Genomic DNA, 23707 nt, shown 5'->3' with positions numbered 1-23707 from the left:
TGTTTCCGGCGGGCGGTGCCGCGCGGTGCTGACGCTGGCAGCGGGCGGCGCGCGGACCCCAGGCAGCGCAGCGGCGGCGGCGGCGGCGGCGGCGGCCCGGGCCGGCCGGTCGGTCGGTCGCACCATGGTGGCCAAGCAGCGCATCCGCATGGCCAACGAGAAGCACAGCAAGAACATCACGCAGCGCGGGAACGTCGCCAAGACCTCGGTGCGCGGGGGGCCGGGGGCGGCGGGGGCCGGGGGCGGCGGCGGGGGCGGCGGGGCGGGGGCCCGGGGTGACGGCGGTGCTGTGCCCGCAGAGGACGGCCCCGGAGGAGAAGGCGTCGGTCGGGCCCTGGCTGCTGGCGCTGTTCATCTTCGTGGTCTGCGGATCAGGTGAGCGGGCGGGCCACGGTCCCCTCCCGGTCCCTCCCGGTCCCCCGCCGGCGGCTCGGGCCCCCGAGGAGAGCCCGCCGCCCCCGCGGGCGCTGCCCGGCGAGCGCTCCCCTCCACTCCCCGCTCCTCCTCCGCTCTCTTGCAGCCATCTTCCAGATCATCCAGAGCATCCGGATGGGCATGTGAGGGGCCCGGTGCCGGGCGAGGCCCGTCCGCGCCCCCCGCCACCCCCCAGCGCTGCCATGAACTGTCCCCCCCCGGCCGGCGCCCCGTCAGCCCCGGTTCGTCGCAGCGGCTGCCCAGGAGCGGGTGCTCGGCATCGGCCGTGTCGCATTCCAGGTCCCTTCACGAGTCATTCCGAGTTTTCTAGCCCATGCCACAGTGCCTTGAACAGCACCCCGTGTATAAAGCAATAAAATTACACTGTTGATCTACAATCGTGGACCTGCTTATTCCAGTGAAGTATACGGTCATGTTCTCTGTAGATATGTTAAACTGTACGCGATGTAGATACTTCGGAATAACTGACATCTGTTGTAAACGCCGGTCTCGAGATCTGCTTAAGTCTCTGTATAGCTGGAAATGGTTTTATTTAAAGTCGGGAGCCAGGATCTTTTTAGCAGCTGGAGTACGAACCCGAAGCATGCTCTTAGTGAAGCAGTTGGGCCGTGCAGCGTTCTATAGCTTACCCGAGTGCATCGTCCTCTCTGTACGCGTAGAGTAGTCTTACTGCAGCATGTGGCAGTGCGTTAGCGCTCAAACGCTTATCACGACGGGAAACTTTATCCTATACCTCTTGTCCCAATAAATACTAAACGCTTGTTTGTATAGAGTTAGTGGGTGTTGCTTAATTAGAAACCGGCATGACCGAGCAGCAGCTGTTTCTGACATAACCCGATGCTGAAGTTTCACAACTGCTGAGCGGCGCAGGCCAGAGCTGCTGGCTTACCGAGCCTCTCCTGGCCGTGGGCCGCGGCTGTGCTGTAAATACTTCTTGGACAACTTTCAACAAGTGGTGATAGTTTTAAATTTTATGATGTTGTGTGGGAATGTTTTTGTGCAGGCACAGGGACCCTGCCCCTCCTGCCCACGGTTCTGCTTTTATGTGCAGCATCTGCAGAGTGTGGTATGTCTTGCAATATATATATTTAATCCTATTTAAGGTAAATCCTGCTTTCAACTCGATTTCATCTAACGATGGATCCAGTACTTAACTGCTTCCCTATGGATGATCACAGTTCCTTCTGAGTGATGCTGAAGCAAAAAAAAAAAAAAAACCCTCCTTACGTCTGTAGAAGGCTGTAACTTGAGATTGCAGTGGAAAATACTGCTATTGATCATATTTTGTTGCTGGTGGCCCAGGCTTTGCGCTGGCCTCTTGCTGTCTGTGGTGGTAACAGAGGCAGTCTGAAATCGGTCTGCTGTTATACACTGTTGCTAAAGGAGGATTCCTTTTTTCAGGTTTCTTAGCAGAAGACAAATTTAAAATCTGGTTACGCTAGAAGTAATAGAAAAAAGTTTCTGTAGAGATTAATTAAATGCCTGTTAGCCGTGAAGGAGCAGATCTTTTGTATGAGTTGTCATATTTCCATACAAGATCATTGGGACTGGTGTAAACCAGCGCGGCCAAGAGCATGCCCTGGAATCGAGCCGTACAAGGTAACATGCATTCCTTGTTCTCGGACGCTCGTATTTTGTAAGTGGCGGTGGTGGGAGGAAGTATGTATAACCTCTGATTTTAAATAAAGTTCTTTTCAAATGCGAGTTGTGTTCGTTTTGAGGTTGGCAAAACGGTGCCTTACTGGGTGTTGAAACTAGGCCGCTTCACCCTGACTGCAGCTTAATTAGCTTCCTCCCCAAGAGGAGCCCCTTTGCCACAGGCAACCCCCCTGCTCGGCTGTTCAGGGGTCTGGGCCGTGACAGTGACCCGGCACCAGCGCCGCGGTGCCTCCGAGCCATCGGCTGCAGGGGCTCCAGCTGCGGAAGCGACCCGGTGCTGCTGCCCTTCCCCTTGGGGACCGGCCTGTCTCCCCATAGGGGTCTGGCAGGTGTCTGTTCTCTGGTCCCTGGGGCCGCAGCAGAGGCCTGGGTGGTCTGACCGGTTCCCGCTTCTACAGGAGACATTGGCTTTCACAGCACAGTAACAACAGCGCTTACGCAGCCTCACCAGGGGCTGAGGTGACCTGAGCGGGCCCGGTGGTTTTTACTGAACTTTGAAGAACAAGTTTGTAGGAGATTTGCTTGCTTTGGTGCAAATACAGAATGCACTGGTGTTTGCGGTGCTTTGCCCATGAAGTAGCTCAGCGTGCTTTTTCTACCCCTAGCATCGCTGGACCCAGAAGAACAGAAGCACATTGTTAGTCACATGTGAATAAAGGGATGTGCAGCAGCTGCTTTTGTTGTAATTGCAGTGTGAACAGCAATCCTTGTCTGACAGACCAGGGGCCAGCGATGGCCTCCGTCAGATAATTTGCAGTTTGGCACATCATGTCACTTGAAAAGCACCATTGGATTGAAACCAAAGTGTTCTGGGGGTGTTCTACATTGAAAAGTGGTGAAAGAGTAGTTACAGCCAAACCCAGGCAATTGCACAAGGGACAAGAAGGATCTGTAGCTCACAGCTGCTTTTGTGATGAGCTGACAAAACAAGAACGAGGTTGTTCTGCAGGTAATGTGGTATTAAATATCGGGAAAATGCAGGTAGAAGAGGGATACAGCGAAGTGCTGTAGGAGCTACACAATGAGAGGCATCTGCTTTGTGTGTGCCTGGTGGCCAAAGGCCCTGGGGAGGGTCTCTGCTTCCAGGTGTGTTCTCATAGTCCTCACAACAAGGGACTCTGCCCCAGCAGCCAGGGCAGTAAAGGGCAGCTCAGTCGTTTATTGGGACAAGGAGAGGAAACAGTGGTCAGAGGTGGGTCGTTGAGATCTGAGGTGCGCATAGCTTATCCTTAGAAACTGCCTTGAGCGATGTTCGCTCTAAGGTGACAGTTGAGGGGACGCTGATATCCTAGGTTATTCCTTCCAGGCAGTGGGTCTTTATTTTACAACTGCTTTGCATGATGCTGGAAAAGCAACTTGACGTGAGCATGTGAAACTACTACAAAATTTCCTTTGACCATTAGGCTCTATGTGCTTAGAAAGATCCAACTGTGTGTGACACGACACAACTTGAAAAGACAAAAAAAAGAAAGAGAATAACACCCTGCCTTGTTTCTAGGCTCCTGTGAGCGGCAGATGCTCTTTGGTGGCTGTGTAGCAAGGAAGACGAGCCATCGGTGGATGAGGCTCAGGTTAGGGAACATTTAAACAAACTGGGTGTACCTGAGTCCATGGCACCCAACAGGATGCACCTGCAGGAGAGACTCCTGAGGACTGGAAGAAAGCTAAAGTTATGCCTGTCCTCACAAAGGATGAGGAGGAGGAGCTAGGAAACTGCAGGCTGGTTCTCCTCACCCCAAGGCGATGGAGCGCAAAGCCTCCTGGAAACCGCCTCCAGGTACAGGGAGGACAAGAAGGTGATTGGGAGCAGTCATCGTTTTATGAACAGGAAAAAGAGCTCAATTAACCTGCCAGCCTTCTGCCAGGAGATGACCGGCTCGGCGGAGGGTGGGACAGCAGTGGATGCTGCTTACCTTTACTTTGGCATGGTTTTTGACACAGCCTCCCGTCACAGCTTTGCAGACAAGCTGGTGAAGTAGGGGCTGGGTAAGTGGACGGTGAGGACTGAGCTCTGGCTGACCCGCTAGGCTCGCAGGACTGCCAGCGGTGGTATGAAATCCCACTGGAGGCCAGTCACTGGTGGAAGGGCCTGGGGTTGGAAAGAGCATGACCAGTGGGTCAAGGTCTCCTTCCCTTCTGCTCAGCACTGCTGAGCACTTCTGGAGCGCTGCACTCACTGCTGCTGGGCTCCCAGTACAACACAGGTGGGGATGCACTGGAGCCCAGCACAGGGCTGCAATGTCAATCTGACATACCGGGAGGCTGAGTCTGGAGGAGAGGAGGCTCAGGGGACCTGACAAGTGACAGGACAAGCAGTGATAGGCATACCCTCAAATAGGAGAAATTCCATTTAAACATAGGGAATAAAACTTCTTTGAGGGTGATCAGACCCTGGAAGAGGTTGCCGAGGGAAATGGTGGAGTCTCCATCCTCGGAGACAGTCACCACGCGACCGGACAGAGGGCCTGGGCAGCCCACAGTGCCGGAGCAGGGGCTGGGCCAGGGCATCTCCCGAGGTGCCTGCTGGCCCCAGCTGTGCTCCGCTCTGCAGCTTGCTGCAAAGCGCCAAGCCTGTTTCTTTTCAAAAACCTCAGAGAGCAATACCCAGGTTTATTTCCCCTCTCATGAGACTGCAACTTCTCATTTCCAGGAACTGATAGAGCATCTTTTTTGATACAATGGCCTGCAGCAGAGTACCTTGTCCTGGCAAAGTAACACAGTACCGCAATTTACAGAAGCGGTCAGGTTCTTCAGTAGAGCTGAACTTGCTGCCCTGTTGAGGTGATGTTATTAACCGTGCGCGACTCACTTTTATCTCAAATCCTTGTCTTTTTTTCCCCTGTGAAGCCTTCTCAAGGCTGGCTGCAAGACTGCGTTTCAGTAAGGCGCATCATGATCAGCATACGTCTTGCTTCGCAAGGCAAGGCGTCCCTCTTCTCCTGCCAAGTCTCTCCTAGCTTGCCGTTGCTGCACGAGTGGAGCTGCAGCTGCGGTTGGCGCAGCACAGTGACTGCGGCCGCGCCTCTGGCATTTTACACCCGCCTGGCATCACGTTGTGCAGCACCAGCTGCAGCTGGGACCGCGCCGGAAGGTTCCCTTCGCCTCAGCACGGCACAAACCGAAAAATGATCGACCCACCGCTGACATGAAAAACGTCCGGTGATAAAACCGATCTTACGAGCCGACGTGGCCCACGTGTATCCGCTCAGCCATAACCATACGGGGCATACAGCGCTTACCTGGTAGCGTCAGCTGTCGCACATCGTCTTAAACAGCCGGGAGGGAATCAAAGAGCTTACAGAACGGGAGCGATCCCCCCCTTTCGCAACAATTATTACTCGGAAGCCTAAAGGCTGTCACTGGGGCGGTCTGAAACAACCGGTTAACACGGATAGCGGGGAGGGTGGCCGGATACCTGAGGACGCGACCCCCAGCAGAAAGGGGGGACGCCCGAGGACGGCTCTGCCCTGCCGGCCGAGCGCGGCCCGTCTCAGCGCCTCTGAGCAACCGGCAATCGGCCGCGGGGAAGAGCGCGGTTGCCCGGGAGCCCGCAGGCCCCCGGCGGCCAGGGGCCGGGCCGGGCCGGGCCGGGCGGGCGCTGGTGCCGGCGCCGAGGGGCAGCAGGACCCGGAGCTCCGGAGAGCAGCCCCCCGCCCGGGCACCGGCCCGGCCCCCCGCAGGGCCGCGCCTCCGGCCGCGGGCCCCGCCGCCCGCTCCTCTCCGCCTTCCCCCGCCCGCCCGCTGCGCTGCGCCGCCCCGTGGCCGGCGGTCGCCATGGCCGGAGAGCGCCGGGAGACCGGCCCGGCCCGGCCCCGCCGCCGGCAGCCACCGCGGGCCGAGGGCAGCCCGCGGCCGGGCCGGGAGGCCGCTGCCGTCTCCCCGCCGCCGCCGATCCGGGAGCCTCGTCCCCTCCCGGGCAGCAGCCGCTCCGGCCCCGACCGCTCGTTCGGAGCCGGGCGTTTCATCCTCTCCGCCGGGAGTCTCTGCCCCGCTGCCTGCCCCGGCCGAGCAGCCGCAGGTGCCCGAGCCCTCGGGCACACGTCCACGGAGGGACTTTTTCCTATTTAAGGCACAAGCGCCGAGAGAGCGGCAGGCGAACTTCGCGTCAGATGTTAATTCTGTTTTTCACAGCGCCGCTTTAGGGTTCAAGCCCTCGCTGAGCAGAGGCCTGCATCCCCCCCAGTCACTCCGGGGGCTCCTGGGCAATGCCCCTCGCAGCATCCTCCCCGACCCAGCGGCCCCGCGCAGCCCCGGTGAAACAGGTACTAAATCATTCCCACCGATGGTACAGAATCCATGGAAAAACACCGACAGCGACGTGGGCTGCGGCTCGCTCCCCCAGCACCACTACCCAGCAAGCTCGGGCTCCTGCCCCAGGGACAACAAGCAAAGCCCGTCAGTGGGGAGGGTCTGGGTGCGCAGCTCTCACCCTCAGCTACAAAACCTGCTTGAATCTGGCTCCGAGACACGAACAAGAGAAGACATGGCGCTACCACCTCAGCCACCACGCAGCAGAGCCTCTCACCTGGTACTTGAGGAAGGAAGAGCCGGCCTAGATGCTGCGGACAGACAGACAACCTGGGACTTTGCCAAATGTCACTTCTCCAGTGCTCTTCAGAAAGGAAAGGGAAAACTCGTGGTCCTTTAACATGAACACAGACTGTTCACGAAGAGAAAAGCACTTGTTAATCACAAAAGGAGCATATCAGATGGTGTCAGCAGAAATAAATGCCCTTGCGTGCTCATGGGGGGGCGGGAGGGGGGAAATCAAGGAAAGATGGCTGTACTGGCTCTTGAACTCAGAATTGCCCCATCCCACACCTCAGTGATATAGGTGACTTAGCCTTTCAGGGGCATGTTAATAGAAACGCAAGGAAACTTGCTCAAACTAAAATCTGAGGAGGCTGATTTGCTAGACTGTTGCTCAGCTGAAATCTTAACTTAGACCACAAAACATTGTGAATCTGTTACTGAAGAGCAAAGCTCTTCTTCAGAAAATACAGGCCCTGACTAGCCCAGTGCTTTGTCTCGAGCAGAGGTGGTAGGAGATGCTATGAAGAAGGACAGGCAAGTTCAGCCACCCTTTACAGTTCATTGCCCTCTTCACATCCAGAAGCGTTGTGCAGGGGTGGTAAGAGGGTACATCCCTTTTCAGCAGCCTGCTGCCCAAGAATCTGCCTAACCCCTTTCAGAACATCCTACCTGCCTCCACAACATCCCGTGGCAGCCAGCTCCAAAGTTCACGTTCTGCTACATGAAAAAATACGCATTCCCTGTAGGTGAGATCTGGTGATCAACAGTTCTGTGCTCACCTCCCCCGTCACCTTCTCTGGAGACTCAGGGCTGCTTGTGTCAGCCTTCCCACAGCCTTCTCCCCTTCAAGCCAGAGTCACAGCCTTCTCAGGCTCTCCTTATTAAGCCTTTCCTCATCAAGCATTTCCTCCACATCCTCCATTGTTTTTGTAGCCTTTCCCTGCATGTTCCTTCACATATTTGTTGAGACGCAGGGGTTAATTCAAAGCTCAGCATCATCGCTTTGAGACCTTTCTGCTCTGGTGTGCTTTCTGCCATGACTGCAGCCTCCCTCCCACCCGTGCCAAGCAGGCACACGGTCTTAGGGTCAGCCCCGTTTCAAAGCACAGCGAGTCCAGTAGCTGGATTACTTCTCTATTCGTTATGTTGAAGCTATGGAATAATTTCAAAGACACATTTCCAGGAAAATGCAACAGCACCACTTCCCACAGAGGACAGCATCACATCTCAAGAGGCCACTTTCACACACGGCTCCTTAAACACAGTCATCGCCCTAAAGAAGCACCCAAAAGCAATTAGCTGACACCAAGCAGCAGGGAGCAGTGGGCACAGCTGCCTGCACCCATTCACAGCACCAGCCAGAGCCCCAAGCATGGGGAGCACAGATCTCTTTGTCACCCAGCCTCGTACGATGCAAACGCTGACGGGCGGTTGATTGACGTCGCTGGTGCCGTCACACGTAAGGACAACAAAGAAAGGCTTTACAGCAGCAGGAAGCTGACGGACACTGTGTGCACAAAGCAGTGCAGCAGCCAATACAGCCTGACAGTAACACGATCATTTGTTAATAAGCCTTTCTTCCCCCTCTCTGAAATCAAACCTTTAGTAACATCAAGATGATCTTCTCACATTGAGGAACTGCGTTTCTTTCTCTCCCCAGGCAGCAGCCTCAGACTCCCTCTCGGGAAGAGACAGCAGCAATTCAAAGACCCTTTTCTGCCATTTTTTTCCTCGCACAGCAAGCGGGTTGGCATTTAGTACTAAATACAACTTACCACTAGGAGAAAACTAAAACCAAAAACCAAAACCAAACCTGACAGGAGTGGAGCAAAGCAAACAAAGGATTTCTAAGAGGATCAGTTTAATCTTTGTTTCATCCCTTTTTCAGCAGATTTACTAAATGCTTTTTTCTTTCAGAGAAAAAAACCTCTCCAGAACACCTGCATCTAAGTGGATCTAAGTGTCACTGTAGGGCAGAGCTCACACAAAGACAACTCCACACAGCAAGGTCACAAGCATTACACAAGAGGGAGAGGAGATGCACAGACCCCCAGCTCCACGGGAACGCAGAGGTGCTTAGGACTGTCTTCTCATCAGCTTGATTCTCTACTTCTACCATCAGCAGGTGATTAACAACTTCAGTCATGTTTCAAATGCCTCCTTTCTATTTCACTCCTTAAGAATGAATTGACAGTTAGACTGTTCCCTCCGTAAAAGTTTTAATCGACTATTCATCTGAAGGACTTCTGTTCCCAGAAGTTCCCCCCATTTGTCCCTTTTTACTTACTTTACCAGCTACATCCTTACCGTATAGCTGGAGGGAGCTATTGATCATGCTGGAGGGAAAATACACTTAGCTACTGAAATACTTTGTTTTCTAATTTGCATGCAAAGCTCTTGTTTCACTAAATGATTTACAGGAGGATGCATGCATGCTTAGAGCAGGCCAAGAGCACCAATCTACAACTGAAGATAATTTTTAGTGTATTACTTCAGCGAGTACTTTTTAATAAATATGTATATATATACACACACACACAGAGCTTTTTTGAACTGTGTTGTGAACTGATGCTTACCAGGAAGGTGTGATGCTCTAAGTTTCTGGAACACGGGACAAGGATGCTTCCTTGAGATCTGAAGACACCAAAACTTGCAGTTTCCAGTGTTGCTTCTTTTGTTTTGTTTTACCTAATACATAAACCTGACCACAGTTAGACATATACAAGGATAAGAGATTGAAGCAAACATCTGCAGGCAGCGTGACGAAATAGGTACAGGCTCAAGAGTGCACTGGACTGCAGCACACTGCGGTGCCGACTCGGCTGCGCCCACAACGCCTGCCTGGGAAGGCACGCTGTGCCATTTGCTCTTGTAGGTGTTTCTGTAAAGTAAATTCTTGGTTTTAACACACCAAGACCGCAAACTGTTCCAACATCCCAGCACACAGCCAAATGTTAATTTATATATATATCAGTGCAAAACCAAAACCAATGGGGTCACTGACAACATCAGAATTATGCTTCTCCTAGAATAAAGGAAAAAAGTCTGCTGCAAGAGAAGCGGTTATAATTCTGGCATTATTCTATTACTGGCCCACTGAAGTTACCTTTCTTCATTTTGTTAAGGAAAAAAGTGCTACTGAATTTAGTTACACTGTAACAACATCTACAGCCAAAAAAAAAATTCAACAAAACTGCAGTTTAATTTCAGAAAATGTGTTAAAATATATATATTTATACATCAATTTGACACACTGCGTTAGTTTACACAAATGATGGTCTCTCTTGAAACTGTATTTATGAAATGTACATTTTTAATTTAAATACTCAGTATACACTGCACTTAATCTGCATGTTGCATTTATTAAATACATTAAAATCTGCAATGTAACAAAACGTTTTCTGCATACGAAATTCAAAACACCATTTTAAATGAACAAAAGATGGCTCACTTCATTTATTTTTTTTTTTTTTAAACAACTAGTGCATAGCACACTAGCTCAGCTCCACCAACACCAGCTGTTCTTTCTTTTTTTATTTGACATTGTTCACAGACTATTACATATTACAATAAGAGTGCTGGATAAAAACATGAGGTACGAAAGTGGTTCAAAGATTACAGGTCATGCAGATCATGCTAGACAGCAAAGAAAGTTGTGAATGAGAAAACACTAAATAAAAATACATAAAGAATGTGCATTATAAAATAAAAAAAAAAAACTCAATTACACAGCTTTGCTTCTTTGGTTACAAAGTAGGTTGAACAATTTCACAGCTTTTTATTCCCACCCAAAAAAAAAAAATTATACGAAATGTCAAAAAGCAGAGGAATCATGGCAATTTCTCTCTATTAGAAAGTAGAAACAGAAATGAGCAAAGTTTTCTTCATCAAAATAGCCCATCAATTATTTATTATATCACAATAACTGGTGACTACCTGTACAGATGCACTATGGTCTTCATACTTACACTCTATACAAAATTTACATTCAAGCTGGATCTTTACTACCGTAAATAAATACCAAAGGTAAATTGCCATTAGTGTTAGAAATATGCCAGGATTCTTTTGTTCAATTATTGCCTAAACATTTTATCTATTAAACGCAATCCCATCTATCATTTTACTGATACATATATTTATTAAAAAAAAATTAAAAAAGTTCTGTGACATTGTTCATGTACATTATGAAAATAGCAGCCCTGTAATAAATAAAACAAATAAATGAAACTAATGTAGGCAAATGTTACTTATATTGAAAGAACAGTGGCTCTTAAGATGAATTGTTACTTCTTACCAGATAGCAAGGCTCAAAGTAATCCACGGGAAATGGAAACCTTGGAGAGCCACCAAAGCTCTTAAAGACCTCACTCCTGCACACCAAGCAAATGCATTATTTGCATTAGTAACTCCTTGTACGACTTCCCTTGTGCACTGATGACATAACGGACACCAACTGCACTTCATGATATACCAGTGAGGGACAGCTCTTGGAGAATGATTGTCTAATACTGAAAAGGCCAAACACACAACAGAAGCATGGCTACTCGCTTTCATTTAAAGTGGAAAGAACATCAGTGGCACACAAGGACAGACTGCTCTCAGGTTTTTGTTTTCAAAGGAGGCAAGAAAGCTTTACGCTGAGGAGACATTCGGCTGCTGTGGAGGTTGCGTTGGCTGCGGAGGCTGTGCTATCACTGTTTGCGCTTGTGAAGTGCTACTAGGATTGGCCTGTTGGGTTGAAAGTTGGGATAACTGATCACTGTTTGAAAGAGATTTTAACAGTGCGTTTTCTCGTTCAAGTAAAGAGTTTCTTTCAACTAATTCTTTTATTTGTTCCTTCAGGACTTCCACTTCTTCTCTTACTGCATACATCAAATGGCTTTTCACTAGATCCTGTGAAGAACAAGTTAACAGTTACACCAAGTGAAAGAACAGTTTCATTCCACTCCAGCCCCAGGATTTACTTTTACTGCTTTCACTGAAGTAAGTGGTAAGCCTGGAAAACTAAAGCACTCATCACTAAAAATATATGAATAAATTAGCCTTCAAGAGCAAATAACCTAGCCCTTTTATTCACTGTAAAGTGGCCCTTACATCAGAAGCTTTGTTTCCAGCATTCAGCATTAAGTTCTAGTCACCTCGGTTACGCTGAAGACAAGGACTAGAATTACGTTCCAGCTGCTCCACACTGAATGGAAGTATCAGCTCTGAAGCTTTGAGCTGGACGTAGGAGTCTGCATTACGCAATCCCAAGCACTGAGGTGTACGAGAACCAAGAAATAAGAAAGCCTCTAAATCAGCAGGAGCGTAAATCAAGCATACATAACTGAAGCTGAACAAAATGTCAAGGATGGCATAGCGTTAAGTGCCAATTGAGAAAAAACTAGTGATGAACTTTAATAAAGTAAGAGACGTAAACGCATTATTTATTTTCAGCACCTCTTTAAGTTCCATCAGCTTGTTCACAGAAATTCATAGGAAAATTCATTTAAGAACATTTATGGGCCAACAGTAAAGGCAATCATGGTTTGTGGCCATCCCATACTTGATACAGGAAATCCTTTTTTCAAATGATGGTCTCAGCCTGACCTGACTGAAGGGATAGTACAGATGCACAGAAACGCAATACAGCTGGAAACTTATGCTCAATGACAAACCACTCATCCTAACAGAAATAACAACTTATTTTTTACTTACCATTGCCTGTTCTATTTTGTTGTCAATGGCAACAACGCTTGCACCAGATGCACTGTAAATATAAGGAGAAAACTTTGTGAGTATTACTGCATCACTCAGTTAAAACTATGCACTCATTGGCACCCACAGGACTCCTAGAACATGCTTTCACTGGAAGGCTGAAGCTTCAGATTCAAGAATTTGGTACACAATCATGGGGGTTTTCCTCCCCCTCCCTGTATTTCCCAGTACAGTTAGAGCTCTTAAGAGGCACTGCTCCTTCAGTTTATAATTCCTCAGGCTATGCTTATGACACTCATAACCAGAAAAACGCATTAGAATAAACAGTAAATTAACTGCTTTGATTCCTTGCCTCATTTGTCAGCTTTCTTCACTGGGGAAAACAGGGATTCATGGGATATTCACAGGGTCCTTACTTCTAGTTTTATTTCTGTTAAATTGCTTTTATAAAGCATCAAAGAAAAAAACCTGTTATAATATTTGTTCTCTGGCTTTATTTGAAGACTACTTTCCAGTTAAAAAGTTCCTGGATCAGCACTGTATTTACAACTTTGCAACTAAGCAACTGTAGTCAATAGAAGAGTAAGACATGACCAAAGCCCTGAACTCCACAAGTGCACTTACTTGGTTTCAGTGAATCCTCACTGGATCACGTTTAACATCTAAGAAATGCGCTGCTGTTGGCTGGTTACAGCTAGGGTTAGCCTTGTTCCAAAGACATACTAGTGCAGAACAGTCCAACAAAACATCTCAGTTATCACTATAAGAATGTGTATTTACTGCGTGAAACAAGATGTTCAACTACATCTTTAAATCGCAGGTTACGGCAATCCAGGCCTTAATATTTTTGGTGTGTTTTCCAAGTCACAAGACAGGAACACAAGCCAGTCGCTCACTCATAACTCTCTGGAGTCGGAATTTCAGGGGGCTGGGGGTGTCCCTGTGCTCTTGCAGGCTCTGATCTCTCTGTTTGGAGAGAAGCTGCAGCTCTCCCCAGGAGGTCAGACAGGGCAGCCCGCACTGCCCACTCCAGCACAGGAACACCCCCCCAGCAGCCAGAGAACACTCCATCCACACATATACTCTCTCGGTCCCATACTCTCCACGTCCACCCTCCCACACTAGGTCTCAGTGGTCCGACTTTACTCCACAGCTCCGTGTCTGACGCGAGACGGCAGTTCTTGGGCTATTTAGCAGGCCCGCCAGTGATAACTACTGATAATGCTCCCCCAGAGATGGAAGTTGCTATCAGCAGCGTGCAGCTATGTTTAAAAAAAAGTTAACATAGGGGAAAAATGCAAGGTTTGCGGTCATGCTTGGAAACTCGCCTCTCTGAAAATATGTAACACTCACTGAAACCAAGTGTTAAGAATAAACTACTTAAGGCTTTTTAAAATGAGTACTAGCAATATGCTCAGCAGTATTAGTTACATACATGAAACAAAGCTCAACTATTGAAAGAATATGACACTATTTACAGAAATCCATTGTAACAAGTCTCACAAGAATTGTCAGTACCTAGCACCAAGCATTTGTAAGTAGAGGGCATCAGCTTTTCGGACTGAGGGAGTAACAGCCTCTATGTCTAAATTGAGCAAAGCTAGTAATCTAAAACAAAAGCACTGAACATCCATTTCACAAGAAAACTGTTCCAGTGTCTTCCTGTCTTCTAAGCCTCTTTTCAAGCCATATTTGTGGTAAAACTCCTCAGAACACAAAGTCTTTATAATTCATGACAAGGTTAAGTATTCCTTTCCATCTTGAATTAATGTGTTTCAGATCTATCTGAAACTGTCCAGAACATCTGTGTTCAAGAGTCATTGAAATCCCCAGGACTGCTCCGTTCCCCTGATACAGCCTCTCATGAACACCACTCTAGAAGTCAGGTGAGGCAGCTCTGAAGAGATAAAGACAAGAGGAGCAAAATTAAAGCAAACAGCACACTTTGTAGTGGGATCTGCTTCTGCATCTTTACAGTGTAATTATACACCTTTCGTCAATACTTTTCTAGTTAAATTTGAGATTGGGACTTTGTTCTTCTATTCCTGTTTCAACTGTTTTGCAGTGTGATTATCTAAAAAATAAAGTCCACTACACCACTCAAAGTTAAGGCATTCAATCAGTTCCATGAAAAACCCTCTCAAGTGGAAGATAGGCAGTCTTCCCCTTAATCACCTGAAACACTCATTACCTGCATGGCATGCTGCAGAAGCACCTTTCCCATACTGTACCTTGTGCTCCAAATTCTCACCTGCCCTTTAAATGAGTACAGTGTTCACAATGTGGGTATAAGAACTGTCCCTCTCCTACATGTGATTTGAATGCAGCTAGAGAAACTATTGCTCTCCCACCCATATTTTACACTTAAAGTGATAGTAATAGGCAGTGCTGAAAGCCATGAGTAGTTTATACGCTACTTTTATTCCTTTCAATGTTCTTGTTGCCCTTATCCCCAGAGCAGCTTGCACTAGCACTGAAGTACCAAGTCAGGATTCCAGATCTGCTCCCTGCACAAATCCCAGTGTCCATCCTGCTTGTCTCCAGCAGGCTGAGTCCAGGACCATGCAGACCACCGCCCACCCACCCCAGGAGAAGTTCCACACTGACAGAGCAGCCTTCAGTTAGTCAGATGCGGTTTTGTCCTGATGACAGTATTTCATTTCCCTTTCGAAAAGCATATGAGAATTAGATTTTATGCTAGCACAATTCCCGTATGATTCTGTCCTTTATTCATTTTATAATGCTTCCCTCAACAAATAGCTCCTGTGAGACATTCAGAAGCAGAGTGCTACAGTGCCAGCTATTCTTATGGTACAGTCCAAATATGCTGCCAAATCTTAAGATTTTGTATTTTTCTCAAATCCTTGACTGTTGATATCAAATCTCAGTTTGCATAAAAATATTTTATCCCACAGCTGCAGAATGGAATTTATAGATACAATCCAGTCCTTATGAAAAGGTAAGGAAAAAAAATATCTGTTAAGTCTTTTTAGAAGTCAAACATCCATCAGACTGGAAAGTTTGATACATTCTGTGAGTGTACCATCCACTGTATATCCAATGCCTCAACTTGCAAATTCTTGAGTTAGAAGTGGAAAGACACTATTTAGCTCTTATAAAAAAAGATCAATTACTATGCTGTGCTTTCAGACAAAGTTGATTGCTCCAGGAACTACAGACATCTGACAATTATTGTCAAAGCTGTAATACATAAAAAAAAATCCACATTAAGTAACATAGGGCGGTTGAAAGGCATGCACTAGGCATATAATTTTTTTTTTTTTTTGTAACTGCAAACTACCCCCCCCACACACACAACTCAAACTGAGCTTTTGCAGCCAACTAGCTACCATACATACACACTATAATTTAAAAGAACAATTCAGTTTGACTTGGACCTCCAAGTTAAGGTTACATAAATGAAGGCTCTGACCAAAGAGAGGTTATATTGGTATACCAAGATCACTCTGAAGCCCATCAAGTACAAGGCAAGATTTATAGTTGGCAAAAATGACAAAGACTACCAAGTACAGTTTGCCATTTCCAGAGATGCATGGTAAAAGCAATATTTTTCTACCTTACACACCAGATAGGCAAAACCCTATTTCATCTGAGAAACCCTCATTTTCATTTTTTAAAAAAAAAATCTTAGTGGCTTAAATGTAATTTTTTCACATTTTACATTGAAAGACGAAGGGGAAAGCCAGATTTTGACTGCTAATAACACTGCTCAGCTATAGCTCACAATCAGGTATGCAGCGTTGGGAACAAAGTGTTTTATCAAATACTTACAGCTTGCACCTCAAAATTCTTTAAGTTGTATTTTAGGTATATTTCTTCTCTATGCCTACAACTCAAGAATAGCACTGTAATTTTTTTTGTTTGTTTCAAATGTCTCGCAAACAAAGTGACAGAAGTGTCTTGGACAATCACGTACATACAGATTAAGAAAACGGGAAGAGAACTGGCCAGTCTAAGGGCAAGTCTGATTTCTAATGCATGTTACACAACATACAGCAATCACACGTTTCCACAGCGCAGCACACTCTTAAAAGTCTTGGTATAATTCTGACTTCATTGCTGCAAAAACTTTTCCAATGGAGACATGGTATCCCAAGAGTATGGTAAGGTATTATTGGAAGGATGTTTCAGTATCATCAAGCTATAGTACTGTTAAAGTGTTTGGTAGCCCCGTTAGCACAACATGTATCAGTGTAGAACTTCATTGAAAATACAGATATTTTATTATGACCAAACAAGTGTTCTTTGTAAAGCATAATTTTGCAGTTCAAGAAAGCTTACTTACTACAGACTATTCCAAACAACACTGTTCACAGAATGGGAAAGTGATTGAAGGGATTAATGGAAAAAATGAGGAAGAATGGATCAGAAGACAGAAAAAAGGTTAATGTCTTAATGTTAACTTGTTAATGGTTGGAGGAAAATTTCACCATCAACATCACCTCACATTTGTAGGCATCAAGATCTATTTCAATGGTGAATTCAACTAGCACCACTGTACTCAGCTCGGTGTTTTCACCATTAATGTCTTTAGATATAATTGTCATCCTTCCAAGAAACATGTTCTCACTTCAAAATTCACTTTGCAATGTAGGTAGAAAGACTAGGAATCAAACTTAAAAATAACGGCATTTGCAGCTTAATTCACTCTGTATGCTTAAAAAAAGAACACAGTGGTTCATTTTTTGAGATTCCACAGTCCTCAGTAATGTGTGTATTTTATGCCAGTGTTGGATGCATTAAGAATGAGAGTTATAAACAGCTCTACTTTGGCACTGTCAAGTACTACACTAGGTAATAGTGTTTCACATTTAAATGAGACCGCAAATCCTACTGACTGGATGATGTAAACCAACTTTGAAGCTTCAAGTTTTTCAGTCAATAACAAAAAACATTCTGGATTCAGCTGTATTACTGATTATCGGTATACTACTTTTCCAAGGGATTTCTCAGCAGCAAGTCACCCCCCAAAAGGTTGCCAGAATGCATGAGTTTTCTTGCTTTTTCTTGCTCTTGATGTTTCTTTTAAATTTTAGCATCAAGAGTTACTGTACTCTTGCTCACCTCATGCTTTTAGATGCATAAAACCTATCACTCAACATTGCTAATCCTGCAAGAGTGGAAAAGACTGCCAGCAGAACAGACTACAAAAGGGTAAACTGATGCTAGCAAGAGTCTTGTACAACAGCCTCTATAGACAGCTCTTCCTTTAAAGCACTAGATCTACTTTGCTTTAGGTGGAAGTGGAAAAGATGTTACATGCTGTAGTCTCAGACAAACATCCCTGAACCAAGTGATCTCCCCTAGCTCTTCCATTGTTACTGCTTTAAATCAAATTATCAAGCAACCTTTCTGGAAGGAACAGTAAGTTACCTTGAAGTGTTCCCACATTTGTTTTGCTCACAAGTGAGCTACAGACTAAAACCGTGTGTTAATTTATACTTTCCCTCATTGGTTTACTCATTTATGAGCTACTGTAGTGACTTAGCCATGCACTCTTCATGTCTTACCACTAGTTGAGCTATTTAGTCCATCCAGAGAAACCTTACCTGTTCTTGAAACAGTTAAGGCATGTTTAACTAGCCTCCATCCAATTATGAGATTTTATAATGATAGCTTCCCAATATAATCAATTATCCAGCATTGAAAGAGTATGCAAGTATTTCAGATTTTCATCATTGTTCTTTGTCAAAGCCATGTGAGAATGTGAGAAAGTTTGAGGCAGTGAATTCACAGCCTCAGGATTACCGGCAGGTACCTGGCTTTCCTGGTGTCTACTTAAGCTCCATATTACTCAGCTCCTGTGTCAAACAGAGAAGTACTTGCTTCCACAGGACAGTTAAGTTTTCCTCAGTTTTACGTGAAACTCTGAAGACAAATTATTCAACACAACATCATAATTGAACTTGGAAGCAACACGTGAGCTCTATAAAAGAATACTTCTGGGGAAAACGAAGATGTTGTTTGAGTCGAATTGTTTTAGGTTTGGGGGTTTTTTTGACTTTGAAGAAAAATGTGGTCCCTTCATAGTTTTGGTAAGATTGAGTTACACTAATGAACGAAACACTCTTGCCTATGCATGAAGACAGTCACATTGTGCACCACTTCCATGAGAATGAAGCATCAAGAAGAAACATATTAGCCACAATACTGACTGGATCAGTGTGTTACATGAAATGTCAGCCTCATCCTAAGTCTCTTTTTACATTTCATGTGGAGTTTTAGACTTTTAATTTCAAATCAGGAAAGTTTCACCCCTAAAAGAACCTCCAAATAAGGCTACAATCAAAAAGTGAGATGTGCAACTCTTGATTTTCTCCTGTCTACAGGAAGAGCATCTCATTTAACAGAAAGCAACTGAATAGGGAAATGGAAGTTTGGAAAAATCCATCACATGAAGAGATGCTAATTCATCACATTCACATAAGAAGAAAGATGTTTACCAGCAACACTTAAAATACATTTATCTAGGTGCTAATGTGGGGAGAAAATCCACATTTTATGAGTTAATTTATATTGTGAAGGTTTAATGCTTCACACAAAAATGCAGTGGAAACATAAATCTTACTGCTTTAAATTCAAGTTTACCAACAATGGCTATGTTTTAGGCAAATCCATCTAAAGCTCCTATGGCACTATGACAATACAAAGGCAATCCAGGCACAGAAGAGCAGTCACCCAGACTCACGTGAATATGCCAAGGAGCCATTCTTCCCCTCCTTAATCTTTTCAGTAACCATGTCAGTTGAAAAGACAGACCCGTGAGACTTGTGCCCTTAGCAACACCCATGTGAACACAATGCAGAAAAACACTTGCAGGCTTCCTGCAAACGTGTCAGTAACAACTAGTATTTTACTAACATTTAATAGTTTGAATGTTACCAGCATTCTTCTCTGCCATGGTGTGTTAGTGAAAAATAAACAAGTCTCTATTTTACTGGAGCAATTTAGCAATCTTTTACTGTCTATTGCAACAGCATGTGGTTAGCTTTGCTGACTTCAAATGGTCTGAAGAGATGGCTGCTCATAGGAGTATAATCTGTATTTGTTAGAAAAAAAATACTGAAATCACACAGGAAGATTTTCTGTTATGTTGACACTAAAGTCTCCTAAGTCAAGCCCCTGAGATTCACAAAGTACTTCTGAAGGAGCTGCAAAATGTAATTAAAGAGCCTACTGCCAGCAGGCTTAAGATTCTTATGTTTTGCAGTGTATTAACCCCCACATTCTGGGATGGGGAAAACAAAGAGATTCTGAGGAAATTAGATGAGCTTATAGTTTTCACAGGAGAGATTTCTCTTTCAGAAACCAAAGATCACAAAAGCAGCCCCAAACCAATTTACTGTTATCAAATTACTCAAGTTTGACAACAGATCCCCACTTGCATCAGAAGCTATCCCGCCTACGCAAAGCGGAGCTCCCAGGGCACCATCCGTCTCCCGTCCTGCCGCTGCCAGGACGCACATCGCTGGCAGAGCCACACAGCTGAGCTCCACCTTACCCCTACCCTGTGAAGGGCTCCCCAGAACTGGCTTTACTGGCTATGCCCTTGAAGTTCCCTCCATTAGGTTTCATTGGAAGTTTATTGTTGAAAGCTTTTCAGTTTCAGTCATCTACTAAAGCAAAAACTACATAATGTGATCTTAAGAAAAATCTAATAGCTGGGGTATAAATGCAAAACCTTTTAAATCCTGTCAAAAACTTTGGAATTTGAGCAGATTAGAAGTTTAAAACTTGCATCAATTCTGATGAATTTGATGTTTTCACAAATACTTGTTTTCACCACAGTGTTCAACAGCAAAGATGCAAGACTATTTTAAAGGAAGCCATTTACATTCTTTTACCTGAATTTAATGTTTTTCTATATCCCACGCTTCCAGTACTTGCTTCAGACATTGTATATAAACCTCAGATTTGTGAGCCCTCAATCTTAATCATTAATTATTTGATTTTAGTTTTCTTTCTTTTTTAATCAGCTTCCTCATCTTAAGAATTATTTCCAGTTGTGACATGAAAATAGAGAAACAGACGAAGGCTAGACCTTAAAGTGAGCTTTTGGTCTACGTACCAGATTTGTATTCAAAGCCCTGAAGTTTGTTTCGTGAAATAATGAAGGCCTTGGAACCTAAATACCACCTCTGTCCCATAAATACAGGAAAGTGGCATCATCCAGAGCTTAAAGTAAACATGCAAATTTGTCCAAGTTTCTGCTAGAAAAGGAAGACATGCTTTTGAAACTTAGCCTAATGCTAGCACTCCAGCAATAAAATAAAAAAAAAAAAAGGCAGGATGCACGAGCATTACTTTCAACCATCAGTGTTGTACAGTATACAAATTGTTGCCAAGCAAACTTTAAAGGATTCAGTTAAGCTTTGCAAGTTGAAAAGCCTCAAGTCAAATACAGTCAGTACAATGATGACATAGTTACCAATACTTCAATAGCTAAACAAAATTTATATTCTACAGAGCTTGCTAAGCAGAAGTATTGTGACAAGCCAGAGCATCACAAGGCATGAAGTCACATGATCACTAGGACTTCAGCTTAATGCTGACAAAAAAAATCCCTTCAAAATCATTAAAGTGTGGGAAAGAAACAGTTTGCAGCTACTGGTGAATTAGTAATGCATCTCTGACAAGCCATATCCATAACAGATATGACTTTGTTGCACTTCATTGCAGTTTGTCGCCATGAGTTCAATGCTAACTTAGTAGATTTACTGCGTCCTCGCATCTTGTCACGGTTCACGTTTGTTCCCCACCTAGCTTTACTTAAGCAGAACGAAAGCAAGCCAGAAAGCTTCCTTTCCTGGTTTTGAGAATGAAAGATTTTAACTTTGCCACAATTGCATTTAGATATAACATTTTCTCAACTTGTTTTCCGATACAGAACTCAATAGCCACAATGCCAAAAAGTTTCCTTTTTTTGGAAAAGGAAGCTGTAAATATTTTCCTGAAGGTCAGCTAGTAGCTGACTAGCATTAAACTCTTTTAGCTTACACATTATGTATGATACATGCATAATGGAAGGAGGAAGAAAAAAAGATGTCATGTTATATATTTTATACTTATTTAGTTTTAAGTCTCAGTATGAATACTTCACTTCCACAACTGTTTTCAGACCTTCAGGCTGCAGAAGCCCAATATGAAGCTCTAAACACAAGCAGCAGTTCTGTGCAAATGAAAATGCCGAGAAACTTGCATAGAGCGAAGCTGTTCATGCATACCTCAGCATGTATGCATTCCATACTAAAGCATTCATACCTATCCCAGAAGGTCTTTGACTCGCGTAACTTGTTGAAATGGAACGCTTGGTAGAATGCAGTTGACGGATTCCTATGAGATCCAAGAATCAAACAGACATATTGAAAATGGGTGTGTAATAAAAATACTAACTTTCTTATTCAACCTGCATTACAAAGTAAATTAGCTGTCCAGACAGGTTAAATTTACGTCCAAAAGTTTACAGGCTTTACAGAAAACCTGAAGAATAGTTTAGTGACTGAAAGGCCTTACTGTTCCTGTGGGTTTCCATTAACGAAATACCAATTCAAAAAGAAAAAGTAATCCTCGAGCCCTATGGATTTTTGTGCTATTTCAAGTTGCTACTGTAAAAAGATGACTGTATAGCTATTAATGAAACATCTCATGTCGTGCTGACAATCTTGTATAGGAAAGCTGTATACCACTCAATGCTATACATACCTAAATTCAAAAGATACCTTTCACATTCTTCACATTTCACAAAATGTCTCTGCAAATAGTACCCAGTATACCTATTCTACTTAGCACCCTACTTTATATTCAAAACAGAAGAGTTGTCCAAGGGGACCTAGAAGTCAGAGCTAAATATGCCATATTCAAGCTACGACAGATTAAGTTACAACTGAAAACCAGATCAAGTTAAAATTGAAAAGTGGAATCTAAAATATTGCTAAGCAGTTGTCAGTCATCCTCATGCTTCCCCTTCTTGATGTGCAATAGTGCAACTGTTGTTTGGAGGCACTTTGCCAAGCAGTAAATTGGAGTGCTCTAGTTACCACCCTGGGTCCCACAAGCCTTGACCAGTAACCTTGCTCCAGTAACCTTGCTGAAAACCAGACACTACAGCACAAATTCTGTCACCAGGGCCAAACCCCTGACACAGCCTGACCCTCCTTGTTCAGCGCACATTTGCCCCACAGATAGCAACTATACAAAGAGTCTAATTTGAAGATCTTAATTCTCCAAAGTCACATCTGAACACTTACTCTTTACAAGATACTCGATGAAGCACAAAGTCAAAATTTTCTACTGCTAGTGGCTGTATCAGAGCATTATACTTAAACTTAGAAACTCCTTTTACCAATACTGCAGTTCATCCTTACGTTGGTACAGCTATATCAGCCCTAGAGAAGCATGCAACAGCTTAGCTGAAAAATATTCAGAAAAAGCTAGTATTAGTTCAAATTCCTTTTAAAGCTAGTTTTAAAATTAGAAGTTTATACCAATGTTAGAAGCACAGCTGCCCATCTCTTTTCTAAGTTTATGGCAAGAATACTTCTTAAAACAACTGTCTTCAAGTTATTTAACTATTTCCATTTAAGTGCAATTACTGTATAGTTGAAAACATAGAACAGAACAAAACAAAACAAAAAATCACAGAAGCAGCACCATAAGAAAACGCTATCTGAAGTAATTTGATTCCCATGGCAGGTATATGCCAAAAACCTCACAAGAATAACGATATTTGTGCATCAGGAACGATCAGGAATCATTTGTTTGAAGCATTTGTTACTCCTCCTCCCACCTTCACCACTTTACCCTTAAAAGAAAAAAAAATTCCATGTGAATCTGGAATTTAGCTTAAAACCTGCTACAGAAGTTGTTTCATCAAGCTGATAAATATCTTATGTTGGTACTATCTACGTTTTCATAAGAAGTATTGGACACTTGAGTGACAACTAAATACAACTAATTATAGGAAGAGCAACACAATAGCTAAAGGACATTTGAGCGATACAGGGACTTAACACATGGAAAGCAATTGGCATCTGCAGATCAAGAGAGCATTCCTTCGTTGAAGGGGAGGACCAGGCCCAAGCTCTTCTTTCCAGTTCAGTTGTCTGAGGACTATGTAAAAAGTCTCTTCCTCAGAAAGTGATTGTAAATAGAAAGTCATTTAACTTCCAAGATAAATTTACTTGCAGCATATAAAACCCTGTTACTATTGTTAGGTATAAAAAGTTGTAGTTTATAACCACATGGCATGTATTTCATACAGTCTATTTTTACACTGATACCCTATATGCTATATATTCTTGTACTATTCTTAAGCAAGTATCTGGAAAGGTATGAAAAAGTATTCCTCATTATATTCTCATTT

General features: G+C 44.4%; 2 protein-coding genes across 10 annotated transcripts in view; one reads left to right on the top strand and one right to left on the bottom strand.

Annotated features, from left to right (window-relative positions):
- Nucleotides 1–11: 11 nt before the first annotated feature.
- Nucleotides 12–2139, top strand: SERP1 (stress associated endoplasmic reticulum protein 1). The gene is made up of 3 exons (XM_030028324.2): nt 12–208; nt 300–375; nt 521–2139. Exons 1-3 carry the CDS (start codon nt 125–127, stop codon nt 559–561), a joined length of 201 nt encoding a protein of 66 aa, XP_029884184.1. The 5' UTR covers nt 12–124; the 3' UTR covers nt 562–2139.
- Nucleotides 2140–9826: 7687 nt separating this feature from the next.
- The window catches only part of TSC22D2 (TSC22 domain family member 2), a 30876-nt gene continuing 16995 nt past the window's right edge, over nt 9827–23707 (bottom strand). For 2 of the 9 annotated variants that reach the window (XM_041126746.1, XM_041126749.1), the window contains exons 3-4: nt 12325–12376; nt 11320–11520 (exon numbers count right to left, since the gene is read on the bottom strand). In XM_041126746.1, the coding sequence (XP_040982680.1) occupies nt 12347–12376 (30 nt within the window). In that variant the 3' untranslated portion in view covers nt 11320–11520; nt 12325–12346. Of the gene's footprint in view, nt 11521–12318; nt 12377–12948; nt 14222–21569; nt 21679–23707 lie in introns of those variants that run through there. The other 7 variants (XM_030028497.2, XM_041126748.1, XR_005933386.1 and 4 more) reach the window with 7 other exon arrangements.

This window comes from Aquila chrysaetos, chromosome 10 (assembly GCF_900496995.4).
Source record: "Aquila chrysaetos chrysaetos chromosome 10, bAquChr1.4, whole genome shotgun sequence".
Classification (NCBI taxonomy): domain Eukaryota; kingdom Metazoa; phylum Chordata; class Aves; order Accipitriformes; family Accipitridae; genus Aquila; species Aquila chrysaetos.
This window is presented reverse-complemented; position numbering and strand designations above follow the sequence as displayed.

Excerpts from the sequence above, each read along its gene's own strand:
- SERP1 (XM_030028324.2), top strand. The coding sequence starts at position 125 with ATGGTGGCCAAGCAGCGCATCCGCATGGCCAACGAGAAGCACAGCAAG. Across the intron at positions 209-299 it reads GGAACGTCGCCAAGACCTCG|AGGACGGCCCCGGAGGAGAA; the intron begins GTGCGCGGGGGG and ends CTGTGCCCGCAG. Across the intron at positions 376-520 it reads CTTCGTGGTCTGCGGATCAG|CCATCTTCCAGATCATCCAG; the intron begins GTGAGCGGGCGG and ends GCTCTCTTGCAG.